The sequence below is a fragment of the Nanorana parkeri genome, unplaced genomic scaffold (genome assembly GCF_000935625.1).
Source record: "Nanorana parkeri isolate BGI_ZX_2015 unplaced genomic scaffold, ASM93562v1 scaffold20, whole genome shotgun sequence".
NCBI classification, from domain to species: Eukaryota; Metazoa; Chordata; class Amphibia; order Anura; family Dicroglossidae; genus Nanorana; species Nanorana parkeri.
In genome coordinates this window covers 3257858-3283219 of record NW_017306288.1, presented here as the reverse complement: position 1 = coordinate 3283219, position 25362 = coordinate 3257858, and the positions used below count along the sequence as shown (strand labels likewise).

General features: G+C 41.1%; 1 protein-coding gene across 1 annotated transcript in view; it reads left to right on the top strand.

Moving 5' to 3' along the window:
* CUNH14orf37 (chromosome unknown C14orf37 homolog) overlaps positions 1–25362 on the top strand; it is a 141928-nt gene that overhangs the window by 38381 nt on the left and 78185 nt on the right. Inside the window, exon 5 of the mRNA XM_018562167.1 lies at positions 5220–5480. Coding sequence (XP_018417669.1) covers positions 5220–5480 — 261 coding nt within the window. The remainder of the gene's footprint in view (positions 1–5219; positions 5481–25362) is intronic.

Below are 25362 nucleotides of genomic sequence, written 5' to 3'. Positions count from 1 at the left end.
GAGGTCGAAAAATGCAGCCACACACTCCACTGGAACAAAAATTTTGAAGAAGTATCAGTATCGGCGGCCAAAAGTTCCTCCACCCGCATGATATTGTCGACATGACTAACCCAAAGGGAGAAAGGAAGGGTAACCGCCTGTTTCCAAAAGAAAGGGAAATAACGTGTTGGGCCACGGCCAAGACATGTTTCAATAGAATAGTTTTCTGGGTTTTTCGCGGGCCTGGCAAAAGGGACAATAAGACTTTTTCAGGCGAAGGTTGCAACGTGTCTCCATACATATGATTATAAACCGTAAACATTTTCTGCCAAAACAAAAAGATCAAGGGACATTCCCACCAAATATATAAAGAAGTGATTTATCTTGGTCTGTTTTTTTTTTTTACATCTCAAAAACCTGGCATTTTTACAGGGGTGTGTAGACTTTTTATATCCACTTTATATAGTTGTATATTATGTGACTAAAAATAAAATTTTTAGTCACGTAAGAGATTATGAGATTGTTACAGTTCCTGAGCCTAAGATTATTACAGTTCCACCAGACAGCACAGCCAGCCTGGTGACCTGACTTTTCTTTATTGCAATTAAGCAATACAGCTAGGTCACCTTCCTGCCCGCTATATGCTGACTTTGGGTCACAGGAGTAGGTTAGTAGATGTAAAATAACTTTAGAAGTGACATAAATATGTTAAAGCTTATATGAGATTATGGTGATTGGCTTTACATATACTTTAAGACACTTTAGCAGTTAAGTGTTGGACTTAGGGTGAGGGTTAAGTGTTAGGGGATGGCTTAGAATTAGGGACACCTTTATGACTTAGGGACAGTTAGGGTAGCTGCAGGATTTACACCTGCTTTTTACCCTGTGAGCTCCACACCTAAAATTGCCAGCACTGCGATCTAATCTACCATCCAAACAAGGGTGCAGGAGATCAGCAGCAGAGGGGAGGCCTGGCATTAGGACAGCAATCTGCCAGGGTGCTCATTAATCTCTGTATTGTCTTGGCAAGGACACTTGGTTCTTTATTCCTCCTTCTCTGCTGGTATACATACTGCCCATGTATTTTGACCTTTCCCTGCTGACGCGTAACCATAGTCAGTATCAAGAGCTTACTATTGAACTTCCTTTGCTGTTCTTCATTTCCCATCTCAGCATTTCAGATCATGAGATATTTTATTATAATTTCCTTATAGAGCCTAATTGCAGAACACTCACATCATAAAGTGTTCTAATACTGCATTTTGCAGGATTTTTCTTTCCAATCTTCATATCTCTACTGGAAAACTGCAAATTGCTCTAGTCTCTGCAGTGTTATATTTTCTGCTGCATATACAGCAGATGGCACTACAAACCACCTAAACAGTATTCATACCTAGACACTAACAATACGCTGTATCAGAAAATGTATGTAGCTGTAGCAGATTGTAATGCAGTGTCAACACTAACAAATATAGTATGTACGAACATAAATATGTTTTAAAATAAGATCCATTATGTTACAGAGCTTGTGTAGGCAGTGTACTTTGGAATTCTACATTTGGTGTGTGCATATACTGTATATGATAATTTTGTTGATTAAAGAAATCCTGTAATTTATATTAAATTCTTAAGACTTTTTGCCTATAGAACCCTGGTGCCCAATGTCATTTCTCATTTTAAAGAAAATGTGTCATGAGCGATGCATTGAAACTGATAGTGCTGATCTTTCCTTCCAAAAACAGGATTTTTGTACTTACTGTAAAATCAATTTCTTCAAGTTCAATAAGGGACACAAGATCAGTAGGTGTTCTGATACAACTGGGTTATACTGCTGCCTTTAGGAGGATTTGGACACTGGCAAACAAAAAAGCCAATGGCCAGCCAGGTTTAATCCCTCCCACTCACATCAAGGTTCAGTTTTATATAAAAGCTGTACTTAGGAATAGATCACAAAAAGAGAGGGATGGGACTTTAATGTACTCCTACAAGCAGATTTTACAGTAAGTACAAAAGTACAAAAGTAAAGTTTGTTTGTTCATTAAGGAACACAGGATCAGTAGTTATTTAAATAGAACTGGAATATCCACAATAACTCCAACTGGGGGGGGGGTGGACAACACAGCAAACAAAATGCTAACAGGCCCACATAATAAAAACAGAATAACACTGAGGGCAGTCTGATGCTCACAGAGCTGCCTGAAGGACCTTATGCTTGAAGCTGGGATGAAAGGAAGCCTGAAAATCCACCTAGTAAAACTGAGAGAACATGTAAACTGAATGCAAAGCCTGATGCCTAAAAGCCCAAGAGGCACCCATAGACCTAGTAGAATGCACCTCGACAGGGAAAGGTGGAAGCTTATCCTTGGACAGTGATCTGTCTGAGCCACTAAGAAATAGTGGAATGAGAAGCTGATTCTCCTTCATGAGTACCATCAGGAGTGACAAAAAGAGTGTCAGTCTTTCGAATGGAATCAGTAGCAAAGGAGTAATCTGAACTACATCCAGGCAATGAAGGAAAATATCCTTTTGATGTACTAGAGCCAGACAAAGAAATAGAACAACAATGTACTGTTTAAGGTGAAGGGCCGAAACTATCTTAGGAAGGAGGCTGTAGGCCTCAATACTACCTTATCCTTGTGTAAAAGCAAAAAGGGTTCTTTACAAGATAAGGCTGCTTGCTCAGACTCACATCTTGCAAGGGTGATGGCCACACGTAATGTGACTTTGTGAGTGAGGGTGGAAAGGGTAATATCTCTAATAGGTTCAAAAGGTGGTCATTGAGGGACTGAAAGAACCAAATTTGGATCCTGTGGAGTCACAGGATGTTGTAGCGGAGTTGCCACATGAGTGACACCCGATACAAAGGGCTTGACTAAACAAAGAGAGATTAGTGACATTTTGAATAAGATCGCAAGGGCCGTGATCTGGGTTTTGCTGGAGCTCAGGGCCAAATATTGATGTAAGCAAGATTTTAAGTAGGTTAGGATTTGTCCCATATAATAACCCCTGGGGTGAAGCTTTTAAAACCATGGGAACTACTAACTCGGAGACCTCTGTCTCTCCAGACCAGTTCTTCAACAGCCATGCCATATACCAGCTCCTTGAGTTAAAATCAGGTCAGTCTGAAAGTGCCCATGGGGTGTCTGCCAGGAGATTTATCAGGTTGGAGTAGCGCAGCCCCCTGCTTTAAGAGGGCCTTTTCCTTTAGAGTAGTTTCACTCCTATGAGTTTTGGTAACAAACATTTTACTACACATTACTGAAGTATACAGTAATGCACAGCACATTGTGTAGCGCGTTACAGCGCCATTCATTTAGAAAGGCACCTCACCACACAGTAAATTCTGTGCCATTGCCGGCTGGCAGGATTTTGAGAAACAGCTGTCAAGTTCCTACAAGCAGTTCCTGATCTTGCACATTGCTTACATTCTGAAGGATTGCAGGATGTGCCATCTTACCAGAATGTGCGCTATTACCACCACCTTATACCACACATGTCCATGTTCCATGACACCCCACCTTCTACTGACTGCTGATCCTCTGTTATCCAGTACCTACTGACCCTGACCCTCAGCCTCTGCATTCCCTCCCAGAATCCAGGGCCTGGAGCAGTGATGTGGGTCTTGCTTGTTTCTGTGGATCAGGTAAGTAGTGTACGTTCAGACCAGTGTAGCTTTTTTTAGGATTGTCTCTTATTTTACTTAAATGTTTTCTGTCTCATGTGATGTGCAATTTTCTCATGATTGGCACCATTTTTCTTTTTATTCAGCCTTTATTCAGTTTGCTGGCTTGCATGCTACATCTTCCCTTCAACCGTGCAGAACTGGCGAGTGGTATGTTGTCACTCACTTGTCACAGAGCCATTAATTCTCCTAACTGCTCCACTGCCTCATTGATCCTCTGTCTTTTCTTCATGCTCTCATGCTTTCAGGCTTCCATTCTCATCTAACGTTTGGTGCTTGAATTCAGTAGTAATTCTACATTTAAACCAGTCTGGCTACATGTGTGAAAGAATAAGGAATAATAATTAGAGGTTCTGTGCTGTGGTCTAGTGGTCAGTAACCAAGGTTCTGTGAGCATGGACAAATGAATATGTCATACGAGATGCAACTTGATGCGCAGTACATTGCAGCAAGGCTTAGCCGCTTTCCTTTATTCAGTAAGTACAAGAAAGTTTGCAACTATAACTTGTTGTCTTTCCCTTGCTGTCCTTCGAGAAATGTACTGGAATCAATACGTCTGCCATCTCAAATATCTTTGTTTCCTCATTGTCATCTGCAGACACAGGGCTTTCTGCATACAAACTTATATTAGTGAAAGACCTCATCCACGAGTGGTTATGTCCTAATAACTCCTCCTCATCTGACTTTCTTGGTTTTGCTTTTTGTTTGTACGGCTGATGATGCAAGAACCCCAAACTCTCCGCCTCAGACTGAGAGTGACGCCTGGGGTTCGTGACTGAGTGCCGTTTTAGATTCCTACCCTATAATCCTCGATTCCGCAGTTGTGATCCACCCAGTGGCGTAACAACCGGGGGGGGGGCAGCAGGGGCACGGGCCCCGGGCGAAAAGTGAAGGGGGGGCGCCGGCCGAAAATGCCACTTTCGGCTAAATGCCGAAAGTGACATTTTCCTGCCGTTTTGTCGGCGCGGCCGTGATTCCTTTCATCCCCGCTGGGACACAGAGCAGTGCATAGCAGGGATGAAAGGAATCAGAGAGAAAATGACAGCCGGCCGAGCGCTGCGGGACGAGCGCTGTGAGCGGCCGGTGTCTTTCCTCCCACACCGCTCGGCCGCCTATCACAGTGCAACAGAGCGGTGTGGGGGCGGAGACAGCCAGCGCTGTCACAGGAGGCTTGGCTCTCCTCTTGCAGCCTCCTATGGTGAGGTTGGAATTATATACTGAGATTCTAATGTACTTTCCTGATATATCTCTGAACGGGAGCGTATTGTATATAGTTACTGTTCTGCCAGTGGGGGTGGACTTTTATTCACTGTATGTGGGTTTATTATTATTATATTACTGAAAATAGTTTTAATTTATGGGGCGGTATTACAAAAATGATCCTCCCCAGGTGTCGCATATCCTAGATAGGCTACTGTGTATCCCCATAAATGAGGACGAGTTTACACTAACTACTACCGACTGGTATGGAGTTTATTTCAGTACAAGTGTTGGCGTTACATCTTACATTATCACTTAAAATTCCCTTTCCCTTATTTGCTGATTTTCCCACACACAGAAGGCGACGAGGAGGATGAAGATGAAGAAGATGAAGATGATGATGAGGTCGATGAAGACGAAGAAGAGGAGGAGGAGGATGACAAAGATAATGACTCCGTAGATGACAGCGCAGAAAAAGACTCCGACTTGCCTCTCTTTACCCTCCCTGGACTGTCCTCCCAAGAACCAATGGAAGATGATAACAATATCGCTCTCATAGATGGAGCGGTTTACCAAGTGCCTGACAGCATGGAGTGGGAGCAACAGAACCAAGGACTTGGTAAGTGGCAATGCTCTTAATTGTTTACAGTTGCTGGAAAAGTCTGTCTCGTCATGTAACATGTATATAATTCGAGTGGAAAGTGAAGACATTTGCATTAAAATGTTAGATTTATGGAACAGGTAATTACGGTATTAACATTTTTGAATAAACCTTAACAAGCAGTTCTAGGCAGTGAACTGCTAATGTTATCCAGCAACTCTGCTAGAGTTCACTCATTTTACTTTCTACTTATGTTAAAAAATGATTATAACATACAATTGCTACACAAATTTAATGCCAGTCTGTAGCTGCCGTAATTTTATACAACTGTCAACAATGTTAGGATGCATGAGGTCATATAATGTGAACTGTGGGCATATTTCCATGCCCAGAATACATAGTTGTGACCTATAGCTGCCCGTAGCAATGAATAGTTGTTGGCAGCTGTATGCGTGTTCATGCTGCTACTTGCACAAACATGTACCGTATTTTTCCATCTATAAGATGCCCCCATGTATAAGACACCCCCAACTTTTCTTACCCAAAATTCAGAAATCAATATTTTAAATGATATTATGCATCACACTTACCTCTGAGTCAATCACTTTATTCTCCGACATTACCGCTCTGGGCACTGGCTACACGCTCTCCCCAGCAACAGCTGACGTCGGGTACAAAAGATTTATGCTCGGATTGCAGAGACAAGATAACAGTTTTCCTCCACTCTCCCCAGCAACAGCTGACGTCCGGTACAAAAGATTTATGATTGGAGGAAAACTTATCTGGTCTCATCAATCCGAAGTTTCACTCGTGAGGCTAGTTTGCAGTGGTATCGGCACTTTCAGCAGTTCCGCAACCGCGGTTCTCCTCTCGGCCCCCGTGTATAAGATGCCCCTCTTTTTTTAGGTAAACATTTTTATGAAAAAGTAGCGTCTTATACACAGAAAAATGCGGTAATCTGCTGGACAGAGGCCTCCATGGGTACGGTCATCCATAAGAATAAAGGAGGCCATGCCGTGCCTGCGCAGTAGGAAGAGGACTCAGCTGGGAAGTTTTTCCTTGCAAAGGATAAGGTAAGTATGTTACCACGCCAGTTGCAGTTAAAGGGTTGGGGGGCTTTACTTAACCCCTTCACGACTGAGCTTGTTTTTAGTTTCTGTTCGTAAATGACTGACACACTTTTGACATCTTTGCTGTGTTATTCTTCCACATCAGTAATATACTTTCTTACAAAGTGCACCCACACATATTATATATTGTTTTTCAGAGGACAGATAGGGCTATATTTTCATATCTTATATGTGTACCGAACTCCTCACTTAGGACAAATAAAATAGAAAAAAAAATAGAAAAAAAACTTAAAAACAATTTTTCCACGGTTTTGATATGTAGTATTTTTTTGGGAAAAATAGCACAGCTTAAAAAAAATAAATTAAATACATTTATTTATTTGTCCTTTATTTGGAAAAACCTCACAATCCTAGGATTTTAGAAATGTTTCTGTACTTCTCAGCCTAAGACTAAAACTTAACATTTTAATCTTTTTTCTCTAAAAGCTAAAAGTGGTCACCTTGCATACAATGTCACTGTCACTAAGTGTCACACTTATTGACAGCGACATAAACATCACTGTCATGAGGGGGTTAAATTTAAAATGAACCCCTTAGGGTGAAAAACAAATTTGCAGATTTTCATTGTAATGGTTTAATTTTTATATTACTGATAGTATAAAAAAAATATTTAAATTATATAAATTTTTTATTTGATACATTTTATTTATTTTTACACTTTATTTTATTTTTTACACTTTTTTCATTATTTTTTAAAACTTTTTTTACATTTTGTTTTATTTAAATCATATCAAGCAGTCATTGTCAATTAATCTCACTATTACTGCTTGATAGGTTAATTAATTTTTGTTTATTATTAAACTACTTCAAATTTAAGAACAGCCAATAATAACCTTAGAGACACTGATCCTGCAGCATTTCAGGTTCAGGTGTCACTAAAGGTTTTCTGATCGTTCCAACCACGATCAGAAAACCTGCAACATTCTTTCAGAAATAGAAACATGTATCTAAATGTTTCTATTGCTGAAAGTTTAAGGGAGGTGGGGGGAGCCAGTATACATCTATACCAGCTGCCAGTATACATCTATACCAGCTGTCAATGAGAAAAGAGCTTAACTCTTTAATTAATGGATTCCTCAATACTGAGGCATCCATTAATGAATGGTAACTGCTGATTCTCAGTGGTTACCAGCCTTGCAGAGCTCCAAATGGCTGATCACGTACAGTGCACGTGAGCAGTCATTTGGGCACTTCGTGGTAGATGTACAGTGTATGTCTCCTGTCACGAAGGGGTTAAAGGACAGCCCTTGTCTTTTAAAGTGAACCTATGCTTTGCCCATGCAGCTTCACTGCAATCTAAGTTTTGTGCAATCAACTGCAGGCAGATTTCACATAGCTCCACATGCAGAATGTGTTGGTGTGTGCTAATTGAAGCCTGTGCTGTTCAACTTATTATCTGTTAATTTACTGTATCACCAGTTAGATTTAAACTTCCAAGGTATGTCTACATCTGATTGGTGGTTATGAGAAACTTGCTAGTAATGATAATTGTATAAATCAGGATTTATTAAGAGGTAGAAAGACTATTGTAGTGGGTGTGTTTGAGAATATATCTCCTGCATTACAAATAGGTTAGCAAAAGGGGGTTTGGGGATAGTCTAAATACCTTCAAATGGAGGTGACTGGGTCACTACAGCTAAGCCTGAAGCCCGGTAAGTAGCGTTTCATGTTCAGTAGTGACTGGCATGTTCCTTTTTAAAGCACGTGTGTCAAACTCAAGGCCCAGGGAGTGAATCCGGCCCACCAGGCCATTTCCTAGACTTCTACTTTCAGATCTAGGTATTATGTTATTACTAAAACTAGTGATAATCGAATGCAGAGGCAATTATGATAAAGATTAGATACATTTATATAGTCTTACAGATGCCTTTGAGGGCAACCATAATGTTGATGCGGCCCACGATTAAATTGAGTTTAGCACCCTTGCTTTAAAGGAAGACTTTTATGTATTTTCAAGGTCACATAGCGGTCTATTTATAAACAATTTGCAGTGCCAATGGCACTCTGTGAATGTTCTTTCTGTGCGAATGGATGCACAGAACAAACCATTGGTATATTTTCTTTGTCAGATGTATTTAGTCTTCTTGTAATACCCCATTATTGCTACTAGATGGCACAAAGGAGCATAGGAAATAATACTTATTCCCTATGCTCCTAGGCTCCATCTAGTAGTTGTAATGCAGTATTACAAGATGACATTTAAAAATACTGTTGTAATATTAATGCAATATTATATTGAACAATATTTTGTCCTTTTTTATACTTAGAAATACTAGTCACTTTATATTTTCACCTTATTTTATAAACTGTTGCGTAGTCAGTAGAGAAAAGTACATCTATTTGTATGCCCGACAATGTAATCTCCATGTTTGTGTGATGTTCATCCTTATTAATCAGATGCTCGATATACAACTTGCAGGAGGCATATATTCTGTTCTACTGCGTGTGGCCTAAGCTGGAAAGGTTTTTCATAGTGACACCCCCATTGGTCTCAGTTAGATTATATACATGTTGTAATTTTGATAAACTATGATCTTAAATTGACATTATTTGCATTATATGGTCACTGTAATATACCTTCTAAAATCTGTAAACCTGCAAAACATGAACAATGTAGGCTAACCGCCATCTATAAATGCCAGTTGCCTAATTTGAATGTGTGGCACGTGAAGCTAGAATTCTTGATCTGCATACTTGTTGTTTCGGATGAATGACTCAGAAAGTATTGAAGTCAGAGAATTACCATGACAACCAAGTAATCAGCATGTTCAGGACAGGTCAGCAGTCAAAGCCTATGTATTTCTCTCAGCATTGTTTCCTTTGTGTGTATGTACATCTGTCCTATGGCTCACACGCTACCACCTCCTGCTTCCTATTAGCCATTAATTACTTTGATGAGCAGCCAAGGTAACCAATAGAGCAGGGCTGGTGAATTAAAATTCAGGATGATCCAGTGAGTAAAATTTTCATGGAACAAAGGTCTGAATCGGGGTCTGGACCAAACACTCACTTAGTCCGTGTCTGTACTGCGGTCCCCCATTTTGGCTGCATTCACACCAGCAGCTGCCCTACAACGCATAGCTGCTGGTGTGTGTTTTCCCAGGTACAGTGCCGATACACTGATCCCTGTGCATTGCACTGTTTATTTTATTTTTTTGGGTAGAACTCCACCCCTTCCAGTTTACTTACACGCACATGCCCTACGCACACGTGTTTATTTGAATTAGATGGCAGGGGCAGCAGGGTTGATTTTAAAATTGTATTTTACTTTTTATTATTTTTTTACATTTTTATTCACCTTTTTTTTCCCAATGTTATTATTTTTTACTTTTTTTATCACTTTTTTGTTTTTTCCAGTTAGCTTTTGCTGTCACAAAGGGAATAACAAGTCTCCATATGACAGCATTTGGAGGTGACAGTTTCTCTTTATGACATAAGAGGTCTGTTAGACTCCTGGTGTCTCCCCTGCCCTCCAATAAGGGCCATCGAGCACAGGATTGTGCTTCATCATCTGTTCACCTGGCACTTCAGCTGGCTTCTGACAGTTGTAAAGCAGGAAGCTCTGAGAGCATAGTGCACCATGCTTTATTCAGCACAGAGCCGATTGGGGAACAGACGTTAATTGGTCTGCTCCCACTCTCCATCCTGACACCCTCTGCTATGGTTCCTGGCCCCCTAGAGGAGTGGGGGGTGTGCAGGGGGTTTCTATCAACAAATGACTGAAGCGCGGGGGGACCTGCGTTAGGTTATGTCTGGCAGTGGAAACACCAGCCTTGGAAGCCGGTGTATCCACTGTCAGGCTGCCATAACCCAGTGTAGGTTGGTGATTACAATCTGGACAGAACCAGCACTCGGTCCATGTCCACGGCCTGCCGTTTAGGGACCCCTGCAAAAGAGTAAGGTGGAGGATATGGGAGTGGATGAACCAGACCAAAGCTAGTTACGTTTTGCATATTAGTGTTCTAGGTCTGTAGGCTTAGGGCTGGTTTACACCTGGCCTAGATGATTGAGTCCGTGCATGTATGAGACAGAAAACAAACCAACACACATTGAATTGAATTAAATCCCATCCACAGCAGTTATATAGCAAAAAGCTTCTTCTAGTGCAGCAATAATCTTGTATGCTAGACGCATAATGACACAGCCAACAATGTACTCCGGCATACTGTAAGAAATGAATACATCACACGATTTGATGCATGAAGAAGTATAACTCAAAATGGTCTGAACAAAACCCACTCTGCATCAGTAGCAGGCATTTATGCAAGTATTAGATTATCTATTTAGTTTATTTCTTTTTTATATAGATTATTAGTATTACGAGGAAAGCTGCACAAGCATGACATTTTGTGTTATATATCCAAATCTGAGCAGTAGTTTTTCTTTAATGTAAGGATTAACACATATTGCACTGTGTGGTTGGTAGTTATGAAAAAAATGGCTCCCCATCACTAATAAAAATTCTAGGAACAGATTAGATCCTGCTACTGTTCTGCTTGGTAGGCAGCCATGCCCTGTTGGTTGAGCATTGTATAGGTTTTATTAGATTACTACACCGTGAAATCTACTAAACCGAGAGGTGCTGTGTCAACTACTGACACTAGAGGGCAGGAGAGCTCTACATTTATACTTAGCACATTTCCAAGTAAATTTCTCTTTTCCTGGCCACCCAAGGGTTCCCCTCTGGGAGACAAATAATGATGTCATTTTAGCAAATACCGTAAATGTGGGTCAGTATACTTGATACAGTTTGTCAGTATACTTGATACACTGCTGCACTTGTCCTCAAGACATAATCTAGTGCCATCTCTGCCCTTTTTAGTGGCTATTATTTAATATACTGTGTGAGCTTTACTGTAAGTGGAAAACGGCCCGGCACTGCACAATTCCATCCCAATAATAAGTCTCTGCATGAGCTGTATCATCTGTATTATCTCAGTCTGACCTTGCTTGTCCTTATATCTTCCCCCACTTATGAATATCATCTACTTTCTATTGTAGCAGCTAGAAAAAAAGTGACAAGAACGTACCACCCAGAGGGGTTTCAGAAATAGGAAATGCTCTGAAATAACGGAGACATCTAATTGCCTTAAAACAGCATAATGTGCCTTTTATAGGATAGGTGTTCTATGTAGAGGGATCTATGGCAGTGGACAATAAGCTGTAACTAGCAAGAGCTAACAAAATGCTTTGTACAATAATGATTACAGTTTGCTCTCTGGATCCATTATGCCATGAAGATTGGAAGAATGCTGTTTCGACCTTGGTTTATTTTCAAGTCATTATTATATGATGAATGGGGGCCATGGAAGAAATCTGACTGCATTTTAATAGTCAGTGTTTCACCATAGGCGCACCTCATCCTGTAAAATGGGTGTAAATGGATTGTCTGCTACACAACCATGAAGAATCAACAGACCTAATGACTTCACTGAAATAACTGATTGCACCATTAAGGATCCCGCCATGTTTAAGGAGTAACTCCAGACAAAACCTGGACCTGATGCCCAGGTTTTAGATTGAGCCTTAACTTCTGCCCAAATTGAAATTAGGCCCTGCCCAAATTGAAATTAGGCCCTGCCCCATCCCATTGCTGACCTCACCCCTGTCATTCAGCTATCAAATACCAGAGTTTCAGCTGCCCACTGAAGTTATGATTTGACAGTTGAGTGAAAAGGGCGAGGCTTAGCTTTGGGATGGGCAAGGCTTAATCTTGACTTGGACAGACGTCAAGTCCCTCATGTTCAGTTTGGGGCTAGGATCCAAGGGATTTCACAGGAACAAAGGGATTGATTTTAAGACTAATACAGCTAGCATACAGGTTATTGTAAAAATGAAGCCTCCAAATCTTTGGGGATAAAGCATGTGGAAACTCGAAGATCTGGTGAATAAGGGCCATGGGAGAAGTTTGACTGCATTCTAGTGGTCAAAGTGTTTAACCATTGCCACACCTGGTTCTGTAAAATGGTCATATATTCATTGGATGCCACTCAACCATCAGAAATCATCAGACCTACAGACTTCTATGAGTTGGCTGTCCGTGCCATTAACAATCCCCCACCATGTTTAAGAAGTATCTCCAGAAAAAACTTTGGATCCGGGGCCCAAGTTTTGCATTGAGACTTTACTTCCTTACAAATTGAAATTTAGCCCTGCCCCTTCCTAATGCTAACCTCACCCCTGTCATTTGGCTGTCAAATACAGTTGAATGCCATGCTGTTAACTGAAGTTATGATATATGGCAGTTGAGTTATAGGCATGGGGCTTAGCTCTGTGAAGAACACGGCTCAATCTTGACTTGGACAGAAGTCAGGACCCCCATGTTAAGTTTAGAGCTAGGATCCAAGGGGTTTCACATGAATGCAGGGATCAATTTTGAGACTAACACAGTTCCTCGCAGGCAACACAAGGTTTTTGCAGTACTGTTACCTAAATCAAATCTTAGGTCAGGTCATGTTCACTTTTAGGTTGAGTTTGGAAATACTAGGATGGCATGTTAACAGTTGGTGTTTCTAAAGCACTCATGAAAACGTATGAGAACCAGGAGCCCTTTGATTTTGGCTAAGGTGTACCTCTAACAATACCGCCATTATCTCAATTATGGTCAGTTCTGATTATTTTTGAACAAAATGTATTTATGCCTGAATGTTATCATGGGGTAAGAAATCTTAAACTATACAGCAATGCAATTCCATGTAAACACGCATTTTACATTTTTAAAGACAAGAATTTATTCAGCTTTTGAGTATTTCTGAAATATGATGATTTGGAACTTTTGCTTCAACAATTCCCTTTTACACATGATGTGCTTTATTCACTCCGTCAAATCCAAATGTGCAGAGGAATTCGATCTGATGGGAAGTTGTTTTTTATTTCGGTTTAATTTTATACATGCTTACGTGTCACATTATTCTAAATAAAATTTCAGAAGCAGATTTTTAGCCCCTAGAATAGATCCTTAAATGTAACTCACACAGCAGGAGATTCTGGTGCTGGGATTTAAGTACCAGTGTCTTATGGTGCCATAGGGGTTGTTGTTCTACTCAGAGGATCCTGAAGCAGGAGAGGTAAGTTTGCGAGCAAAGGGTTAAATAATATGTAACCCCCAACAGTAAATGTCTCTTATTTGCTCCCTTTTTGTCTGCTGAATATACAATTGAAAGTTTTTTTGTTATCTGTTCAATAGGTTGAAAAAAAACGCCGGTTTTTGCCAGAAATCTTGTAAGCTGATAATGTCCCATTCACAAGTAGGGGTTATGAAGATGACGATAAGCAAAGGGCTGTGTTTTCTTTAATGAATCAGAAATTAAAGGAGAACTATGAGGTGAGTGATTTCCACTCATCCTTATAGTTAAAGCCAACCTGTGACAAAGAATCTGTCACAGGTCGGCTCTATCGATCGGGAAGTGAGCAGAAACATACCGCTGATCCGCTCACTTCCCGATCGTCTCCCTGCAGTGAGCGGTGACTGTCAGTCATCACTCCCTGCAGGGATTCACAGCTCGCCCTCACACAGCTGGGTGGATCTCGACAGTATTGTCGGGATCCGTCCCGGCTGCGGCGATCTCAGTATATCGCGGGCATTAGGTTAGTATATGTCCTCCTGTGACCTTAAAGAGAACTATGGGTGAAAAACACTTACCCCATACTTCACTTTTAAGTAGGTGGGCTGACACCATGTGCTTTGAAATTTAGAGCTACAAATACACTGTATTGTCATGTCAAAGAGGAAGGTAGAAGCAAACTATATTTCTGGCACATCAACAGTTATTTTTCTGTAAGGAATGTTTTTTTTTTTTTTTTATTTTGCCTTGACATACGGTTTAAAGTAGTATTAAACGCCTCAAACTTTTTTTTCTATAATGAATCCAAATATACTGTACATTTGCCACGCAAAATATTAAAATGTTTGCCCAAGCACTTGCAGTTATCATGTTTCCAAACCGCTGGTTCCAACTCTGTCAGCTCGGCTTCCCTGAACTGCCCATCCAATATAAAACCAGAAGAGACAGAGTAGTCTCCAGCAGATGTCCATCTACTAGCTATAAGAAAGGAGCAGCTGGCTTGTCTTGCTGTGCATGTATGTTTGTGATGATACACATAGCTTACTAGCACACAAGGGTGGCTCTATAGGACCCTGCAAGGGAAAGGAGCCAACCTCAAACAGCATGTAAGGGCCACTGCTCATGGGACCAGCTGATTCTGCAGGCAACTAAAACTTTTAGGCCCTGATGGGTTCAGCCTGTCAGTTTTTCAGGCGGAACTGATCTGATGCCCTATGCTAGTCTATGGCAGCAATGTGTAAACAGATGGGCGTCCGTTTACACCCGCCTCCAGCCGGGTCTCGAAAAACAAATGGAAGTGTTTCATCAGACGGATCGTGCCGGATCGGGGGTAATCAGATGTAAATTTCATTATAGACCAACATGGGGTCCGGTTAATGCAGTTTCGCAAGATGGAGGACAGCGGTGACATCCGCTCTGTACTCTGTGATCAGGAGGGGATCTGTGCACGGATACTCTACTCAGGTAGTGTTAGTTTTACTGTGAATTATTCAATTCTGATGTTGCAAATCAGATGAGTAAGCTTTCTGAATTGAGCACAATTGCAGTGTTTCTAGTTGCAGTGGTTACTGGATATCATCATCAGTTAACTCATTGATTTTGCTCATTGCTTATTTATTCAGATAGTGTAAAAGTAGGTAGATAGCTGGTGAAGTGTAGACCAAGGTCATTTAAGAGGCACTGTTAGAAAAGTGATGATGATGATGATGATGATGATGATGATGATGACTGGGTTTTGCAAGTGACCTTCAATTCACCAGAGGATGTCCTCTTATTCACAGACAGGTCCTTTCCACACTTCCTTAGTGCTACAATTCAATGTATCCAGAACCTGTGATTTGCATGTTTGGCAAGTAAATATGATGATGGCAACTTGACGATAGTCAACATTTATTGGTGAATCTAATTTTGAGATAGTTTTAATGATTTTATTTATGTGGACATTGCGTTAAATGTTTATTTTTGATATGCCATGCAGAAATGTCTGCACTTCTAAAAATCCAAAAGATAAAAAAACGTTAATTACAACTTTGTCATAGTCATCACAAGCAATGGACACGGAATCACATGTAGGGATGTTCAGATACAAGTGCCGTTACTTTGCATTTTCACAAGAACTACCAGGGTTCGCGGTAAATATCCGCGATATCACGCGGATTACCGCGCGATAGATCGCTCAGTGTGAACGGGGCCTAAAAATGACAGCTGCCTCCTAACTTTAGAATTTTTCTCTAGTCTTGTCTTGGAGCTGGAAAAGTTCAACCATACTAAGAATGGTCATCTGTATAACTGGTATTTGCCAGATGGATTGGTCCCTCTTTTAGTTTTAGTAGGCTGGTCTGGGTTTATCATTAATAAAATGGGTTGTGAACACTGGTCATCATTGTACTCACACTAAGGCCTAGGTTCAACAAATAATAAATTTAAACTTAAATTGTATGTCTTATTGTGTGTATTCACATGTCCCTTCCTATAGATTCTTACTTAAAAAAAGGATAGTCCAGCAATTCAGATACAATAATTCTCATGACAATCTTTTGCATGTGTATGGTTTTATTGCCATACCAGATTCACCAGCAGGTGTCTCTGTAAGTAAGGTCTAAAACCGCACCACTTACAGTGAGTAAAATGTAAGATTTGTTGTATTTTAAAGTAAACCTGTGAGGATAGACGTCATTTTCCTGTATTGTATATCTTATATATATATATATATATACCCTATCCACATAGAGTAGAACTGAGAACATAGTGCTGCAGGCCAAGAGTGCTAAAAACACTAAGGATCCAACATGATGCCCTACACAGCCTTTAGTCATGATGTGGTTAACTATTGGGTTCCATTGTATATATTTACCTCGAAACCAAGTTTCAAGCACCATGTATAATATATTTTAGTTTTAATATTGTTTACTTGCCTTTTACAGGTGTTTTTGTCAAAGATTCACAGAGCAATTCACATAGTGGATGCCTAACCAAAAGATTCCCCTAAAGATTCAATCAGGATTCACCTGTCAGTTTGGGTAACATTCACTGTATTTATTATGCAGGTAGCTGCAGGGTGAATCTTGCACAATCTAATGTTTCTGAGGTGTATGTCATTCAAATAAAAGTACAATAGGAGGTAATTTCCGTATTTTTAGGTGAATATTTATGGCAATCTTTTGGCTAATCTTGTTAAGTAAGGGGATCTCTTTCACATATGTCACAGTTGCTTTCCATGGTGCTGAAGCACCAACTATATAAACACAGCTTCTGTACCATAAATAGTGATTGCTCCTCCCCAACCTAACCACCCTGGCATGTCAGACAGGCAGGCTGTTATTCCCAAAGCAAAGTAGTGGTGAGCATGCAGCACTCCCTGCTATTTGGATATCCACCTGCATGCCACTAACCACTGGGAGGGTTTTGGTTTGAGAGGGGTTCCCCCAAAAAAACTTTCCCCAAAATAACAATGCTTTGGTGTCCAAGGGCAGACAGTGGTCAGTATGTGCAGGAGAGGAGAGCTAGAGGGTAAGGCAGTGAGCAGTATGTGCAGGAGAGCCAGAGGGTAAGACAGTGAGCAGTATGTGCAGGAGAGCCAGAGGGTAAGACAGTGAGCAGTATGTGCAGGAGAGCCAGAGGGTAAGACAGTGAGCAGTATGTGCAGGAGAGGAAAGCTAGAGGATATGACCATTGGTAGTAAGTGCAGGAGAGGAGTTTGGGGAATATAACAGTAGGCAGTATATGTACAAGAGGAGTACAGAGAGCATGACAGTGGGCGGTATGTACAGGAGAGGTGTGCAGATGATATGACAATAGGTAGTATGTGCAGGAGAGGACTGTGGACATAATGACAGTGGGCAGTATATGCAGAAGAAGAGTTCAGAAGAGAGTGATGGCTTGTAGTATGTGCTGGATGGAATGCAGTGGATATTATGATAGTGGGCGGTATATGCAGAAGAGGAGGGCAGAAGGTTTGACAATGGGCAGTATATGCAGAATAGGAGTGCAGTGGATATGACATTGCACAGTATATGCAGAAGAGGAGTTCAGAGGGTATGACAGTGGGCAATACATGCAGAAGAGGAGTGCGTTGGATATCACAGTGGGCAGTACATGCAGAAGAGGAGTTCAGAAGGTTTGACAGTAGGAAGTATATGCAGAGTAGGAGTGCAGTGGATATTACAGTGGACAGTATATGCAGAAGAGGAGTGCAGAGGGTATTACATTGGGTAGTATATGCAGAAGAGGAATTCAGAGGATATGATAGTGGGAAGTTTAGGCAGAAGAGGGGTGCAGAGGGCATGACATTGGGCAGTATATGCAGAAGAGGAGTTCAGAGGGTATGACAGTGGGCAGTATGTGCAGAAGGGAATAGCAGTTTTTAGTATGTGCAGGAGAGGAGTTTACAGGGGTTTTTAGCAGTGACTATGTGCAGAAAAGGATTATGTATGTCATGACAGCGGGCAGCATGTGCAGAAGAAGATTAAGAGGGGTGGCTGTCAGAGACCATTATGTGGAAGGGGGGGGGGGGGGGGAGAGAAGATTATAACAGAAAATGAGAAAATGTAGTGCATAGTCGTCATCCATTATATTCAATGAGAAATCTTACACTTTGCTCATTGCCATGGGGAAATGTGGACAAATGGAATACTGTGTGTGTAAGCATTGCCAGATATTTCCTCCATGTTATTTAGCAAAATTTGGACATCACACATTCTTCTCTGTGCTTGCACAATCAAAAGGTTGATATTTTCATTGCCCTGCTTTAGGATAGCAGATTTATTAGAAAGATGGGGTAAAAATATATACCAAACATCTATAGCCAGGGCAAAGGTGATACTTAAGGGCCCTAATCCACTCACTGGAAATGTAATTGATCCAACTACATAGAAAACAAAAGTGATTTATTTAGCCAATTAAGAGTGGCAGTAGAGTAGGCAGCAAAAGTGATTTATTCAACCAATTTCATTTCCTTGTAGTTACTATAGAATCATCAGGTCCATCTAATCTGAAGCTGCGATTATAAGGTTTCATTTACTAAAATGTGGAAGCTATGTCTACGGTTAAATTGCACCTGGTTAGTGCCTATAGTGATACATTTGTTAGCACTCATAGGAGCATTGGCTATTTCAGAGGAACATTTCAGAGCCTTTCCTCATGTTTCTGTGGTCTTGATGGGACACAGATGGAAAGGAATTCATGTTAGAGTAATGTACACATGAGTGCATCAGAACACACAGAGTAATATAGTCATCCCATATATAGCTGGAGAGTCAGAAAAACGCCAAAGGTTCTTTAACAAATATTGCATCCATGTGTCTTTTAAGCCGTACAATTTACTGAGACAGAAGCTTGTACATCCAAAAGACCAAACACAAATAAAGTAACTTGGTATGTTAATTGCAGTTTAGTAAGAAATGCAATTGTCTGTATATTGAGGCGACAAAGCGACTACTCAACAAATGAATAGGCAGCGTAGAAAGGAAAATTTAACAGGTCAAGGTAGTTTTTCTGCACCCTAAGGAAAATGAGACATTGGGGGTGATTTACTAACCTAAACACACGCACGCACCAGGTGCGTGTGATTTTCACACAGCAAAACGTATTTATCAACCAAAAAGTCTCTAAAAGCATATTTCCACTAATGCCATATATGGAAAAATCATGCACATGATGCATATATATTGCTGCTTCACAGTTTAGACAAAAATGGTTAGCTCATGCATTTACATTCCTGCATTCATCAACGCAAGCAACACAACATAGAGCTAATTTACACAACATCACCTTGCAATTCAATGCTTGGCTTTGCACAACACACCTGCTGGGTGTGTACACACTACAAAGGTGTTTAGATTCCACCCATAGATCATGCTGGGAGGGAAGACACTACAGAGGTGTATACATGTTCGTGGTATGTTTATAAGGTTAGTAAATCAACCCCATTATGTCAAGGACAATGAGGGCCACATTTTTACAGAGTGGACAACTGGTTCACAAAAGGCGTGATAGAGTTAATCTACGTCAAACTGGAACAACCATCTTTGAACAATAATTCACACCTTCAGCCATGTAAATTGGAGGTTTAACACCTATAAAGACTTCCAAGGGTTGGATTATGTAATTACAACAGGGTGATTCCACACCTATATAGGTTGAACTCAATGGACTTGTCTTTTTTCCACCTAACTATGTAACTTTCACACCTTCTATCCTGTACTCTGACAATCAACATTGGCTTTTCCATGGCAATTGGATTAAGGTGTCTGCAATACATGTGTGGATATAAATGCTGAGGTATTTTCCTGATACTTATCATAACTAATAAGAAGTAGCTTGGATAAACTATGAAACATCTTCAACATTACAGAACAAGTGACTACTGATAGCTTTAAGGGACAGCAGTTTTACCAGCACACCATACTACTCATTAATTTTCACATAGAGGCAATGATGTTTAGGAGCCACCGGGGGATTCCTTCAATAGGTAACTTTAAAGGAGTCTCCTAGCTGCTCCAAAACAAGGAGTGTGTTCATTTTGAGTAGTATGGTGTGCTGGTGACAATGCTTTAACAGTATGGTACAACTGTCCACCCGTTGTTTGATCACTACAGTACCCTCCTTGTCTGTTCTATTGCATCTGGAATGCACCTGAACAAACAGCGTTGGATTCCTACGGACCTCAAAACCCAATGAGAGTTGTCATTTTCTGAATCACGGACTAAATACTAGTTCCAGGAAACTACTTGGCAAATAAGTTTTTGCTCAAGAACTATTTTGTGGCTCATCAGTCAAAGAATTGACAAGTCAGAAATTTGTGAATTGTTGAGTCTCCAGATTCCCTTCGGCACATTTTTTTTTCAGGGGTTCAATCATATGTTACATTCTAGCTCCTCTCCCATTCCAAGGAAAAGAGGTAAACAAAAAAAATACATGTGACTTTGGCATGTAATTCTAATTTTTTTTATATACTTACCTTCTCAGAGTGTATGTGGACAGGTCATGTGTTGCGTGGGGTCCTCCGTCTCTTCTGTAGTGGTCGGTGGTCCTCGATGATTCAGACAGTGCTGCTGACGTGATGATATCAGCACACTCTTTGCATCATTACACGTGAGTACAGGGTGCTGTAGGACAGGTCCATAATGACATACACTAGTAAGATGTTCTGTGGACAACCCTCGAAAATGAGTTCTGGGTCACTATACCAGGTCCACAAAGGCCTACTGAGCTTGATTTTAAGGAATTTGAGTGGCTTGCACAGAGCCCTGACTTAAACGCTATTACACACCTTTGGGATGAACTGGAAATCCAAGTGTGAACCAGGTCTTCTCATCCAAAATCAGTACCTGACCTCACAAATGCTCTTTTGGTTGAATGGGCACAAATGCCTACCGACACATTGTAAAACCTTCTCGAAAGGGTAAAGGCTTTTACAGCTGCAACTCCCTTATAATGACGATAATAGGGACTGGGCTGCTCATATAGATGTGATGGCCCAGTGTCCACAAAATTGACTAAATAATGTATATAACCTGTCCTTTCAATCCTAACTCCGGCCTTGGCACTTTCCCCCCAGTAGCCTCCCTCACTCTCTTGTAGGTACCCCAAGCTGCATGTTATGATTTTTTAATATATATTTACCTTTTCTTAAGTCTTCAGGCCAATCACTTGATGCAGCAGGGTCTACTTCTTCTTCACTTCTTCTCTGGGCTGGGCAGTCCTCAGTGATGCAGAGAGTCACTCTTGACACCAGTGCCCAGTGAATGCAGGGTGCTGTAGTGCCCTGCACCCATAGTATGTACTCAGTCTTTTGAGTTAAGTGACGCTGGGTGTCATTGAGCCAGAAGACTAAGGATAGCTTGTGGTGAAAAGAGAGTGCTGTGTACATCTCTGGATTGAAGGTGAATATTTCGAACTGAGCCCAATTTTTTTTTAAAAATAGCCCACATGTCAGCAATGGCAACCAATTGCTTTACCCATTTCTTTTAAATTTACCCGTAATAGACTATTATTTGTGTGGAGGTAATACAAGGTCTAGGAGACGATCCCTGTCAGAAGATTATGAAAACAGCATGTGTGGCGATAGGAGGAGGAGATAAAACGGTTTGTCCTGACATTCGTGGCCTTTTAATTAATATTCCACATTAATCTGGCAGCAGTTCAGCAAATTAATGCACGTTCAGCATGTCAATACACTTTCATTATCCTCCATGCAGCATGAATAGCCGGGCCCTAGTGATCACTGGAAACACTTAATCATTACTAGTCAAATAGCTGTCACCATGTCTTTCAGAGGAATGAATATGAATGGTCTCTTCTCCTCTGTGCAGCAGAGGAACAGTAACACAGAATACCATGTACCTATACCTCAAAAGGTTCAGAGTCCGAGTTCAAATGTAGTTCACGGCCTCTGTCCAAATGCAAGAGCCATTCTTTAGATCTATTGTAAAGAAAAAAAAATATGCCTTTATAAAGCCATTGCTTTAAAGCTGAACTGCAGGAAAGCAGATAAATCACCATTTGTATTTCTGTCCATCCAGTCCTGAGATTTAAATAGCCCTGCCAGTCTGTAGTTGGTGAGCTGACTTTGACTGCTTCTTAATAATACAGCTATGTCACCTCTCCAGCCCCAGCCTGTGACCATGCAATGAAGGCGCAGCAACAGATTGATGAGCTCATCTCTCTCTGCCCACTCCTTCTGTCAGCATGTTGTCAGCCCATGCAGGATATCTAATTGGCCCCAAGGTCTTTTTTTAATATCTGCCTGGATTTCAGCTTTAAAGGATAGCCGTCGTGAACGTAGGCCTTGCAATGTGATTATGTTTTAAATTACATTTGCTACGGTAGAAATATGGAGGCTGCCACTGCTGCCTTGTTCTTCAGAGTGCAATCTTGAGGGCATCCTGATCCTGGCTACACAGGCCTTTTCCAGGTTAGTGAAATAACAAAGTAATAAAGGGATAAAGATGACATTCCAGGAACTTACACCTTTAAAATCAAGTCAACTGTGGCAGCTCCCACGTTGTATCCCAACAGGTTCATGTAAGCCCTCATTCACACTGGAATGGGCCCACGCGTACAGCTCCGTGCTGCGTGCAGGGCAGTACCAAGCAGCCCCCTGGATGGACAGGTGCTGCGTGTGATTAGTACGCATCCCCCATCCTTCTCTATGGGATTACGCGGCCGTACGCCCCTCTACGCTCACCTCAAGTGCAGGTGCGTAGGGTTTCGTGTTTTCCGTCTCGGATGCAGACAGGATCCATCCTGTCAGCGTACGAGTACGCTCGCCCGCACCCGCATGGACGTGCAGGGCTGGTGAGCGTAGGGGGGCATACGCAGTCCCATAGAGAAGGATGGGGGCTTCGTACTAATCACACGCAGCACCTGTCCTTCCCGGGAGCTGCTTGGTACTGCCCTGCACGCAGCACGGAGCTCTACGTGCGGGCCGATTACAGTGTGATTGAGGGCTTAAAGCCACAATCCAGCCAAAACCTTTTTTTCTTTTACTTTGGATAGCCTTGGGAAAAGTAAATACTTTTTTCAGGTTTTGTTGCTGTCCCTGACCCTGTGTGGGAGATTTCAGCTTACTTCTTGCCCTTGTGACATCAGACAAGAAATAAGGGAAGTGGTTGTCACTAGGACATGAAGATGCAGACATTAGTAATAACAGAACAGAGGTTCTAAACCTTCATCATTGTAAACAAAAGTATTTTTACTCAGCCCCTTGAAGACCTATAAAGACAAATTACTCCTTAGTTTAAAAAAAAAAAGCCACATAAAGATCAGCATATAAAAAAACCCAATTATACTTTAAAGTGGAACTGAAGCCATTCCTCTAAAGGACCCCATTGCCCTACCCAGCTCTGAGGGTAATTAAAAATACAGGCCTTAGATCAGACGTCTTTATGCCGGCGGCTGGAAGACCCATAGTGGCTTTGTTTTGTGGTACCGCGCTAACCAGTTGCAAAAATTTCAATCGGCTGCCAATCTGTTCTTAAGTTGATGGACGAGCAGCCCATTGATGTCTACACAGCGGACTGGTATTTTCACTTGATTTAGAATTTTCTCACGGTTTACCTGATTCTGTGCAATGCCCTGCTTTCAGTCCTCTGTGCAACTACTAACAAGGCCAGTTGGATATTAGTATGAGCATAGTTTTTGATGCCTGTGTTGGGCAAACGTTCCATTATTTTTAAGGCTGGTTGGAATCTAATGGGTGGGCATCTAAAATAGTGCTGCCATTCGTTACACCAGGTTTTCTATATGTCAGAGGCAGTGAGATGCCAGCAGTGTGAGTTCCAGTATCACAACTTGGCTTGTTCCAGGATCACTAGTTTACTAACAAAGCGAGAGGGGTTGTACATCAGCAATTATTGATTGACAATCTGAAGAACTTGGTCTGTACTCCCTGTACACATCTCAAAGTTTGAAATACAGGTGTAGCATTGAGTACCCAGGCCTAAATCCTTCCCAGAGGAATCCCTGAGTCACCAAGCTTATTTGTATTCTTAATTCAGCAAACCTTTTAGTGTTTGTAGTCTACACTAATGAATCATATATATTGTTTTTTTGGATGGATTACATTTCAATTTGGTTACATATATTTTTTCCTTTGTTTATATTGGAAATAAATAGTAGAAAATAAGGAAATAATGTTTTTTCCTGTATTTTTCCCAAATATTTTTTTAAAATAATTTTTTTATTTATTTTCTAAACATCATATTTTCTTTCCCAAAACATTTACGCAATTTGAGTACCAAAAAATATATTCAGCAAAGTCTACTGAAGTCTCTTAAACTAATCACATTAGTGCAACTTTTAGGTACCATTTCGAAATGGTAAAGCTCAAATTGAACGTATGCGTCTAAATTTAGAAGAGTTTTTTTGTCCCCCTTGCATCTCATTACAGCACATGCAGTAGAAAAAAAGAAATGGTTTGTGTAATTTGTTAATGTAACATTGAGATAGGATTACGTTCGGTCGGGAATTGTCAGGGACTTGTTCACAGGTTTGCAATCACTAAAAATGCAAATGACATTGTATTAATGTATGTGAGCATTGGATGCGCGCGCAAAAGTTTGTCCAGATCATTCCATGTCATTGCTGGGACCTGGGGATTCATCTGGAGAGGGGATAGTTTGCTTTACTTTTTAGGATATATATACATATATACAGTCAGGATGCACCGATAATGGTTTTTCGTTATTGAGTACCGATATTTTTGTTTGGAAGCTGACCAATCAGGAAGCAGGGCGGCGAGCCATTGCCCACACACTGGTTTCCTGATTAGGTGATAAGGAAGCATGGAGCCGGCTTTCTGGCCAATCAGGAAGCAAGGGGGTGAGTCATTACATGGCTCTCGGCTTTCTGTTTAAACGGGAAGCCAGCTTCATGCTCCCTCGTCACCAAGTGGCTTCCTGATTGGCTTTCCGGCAAATCAGGAAGCCAGGGGGAGAGTCATTACCCCCCGGCTTCCTGATTGGCCAGGAAGCCAGCTCCATGCTCCCTGGTGACGAGGGAGCATGAAGCCGGATCCCGACCAATCAGGAAGCCAGGCAGTGTATAATGACTCACCTCCCGCTTTCTTGATACCAGAACTTTCGGGATAGGCATCAGAAGCATTTGGGCGAGTACGAATACTCATCCACATACTCTATATCGGCACCGATACTAGTATTGGTGCATCCCTAATATACAGTATTTATATATGTATATATATATATA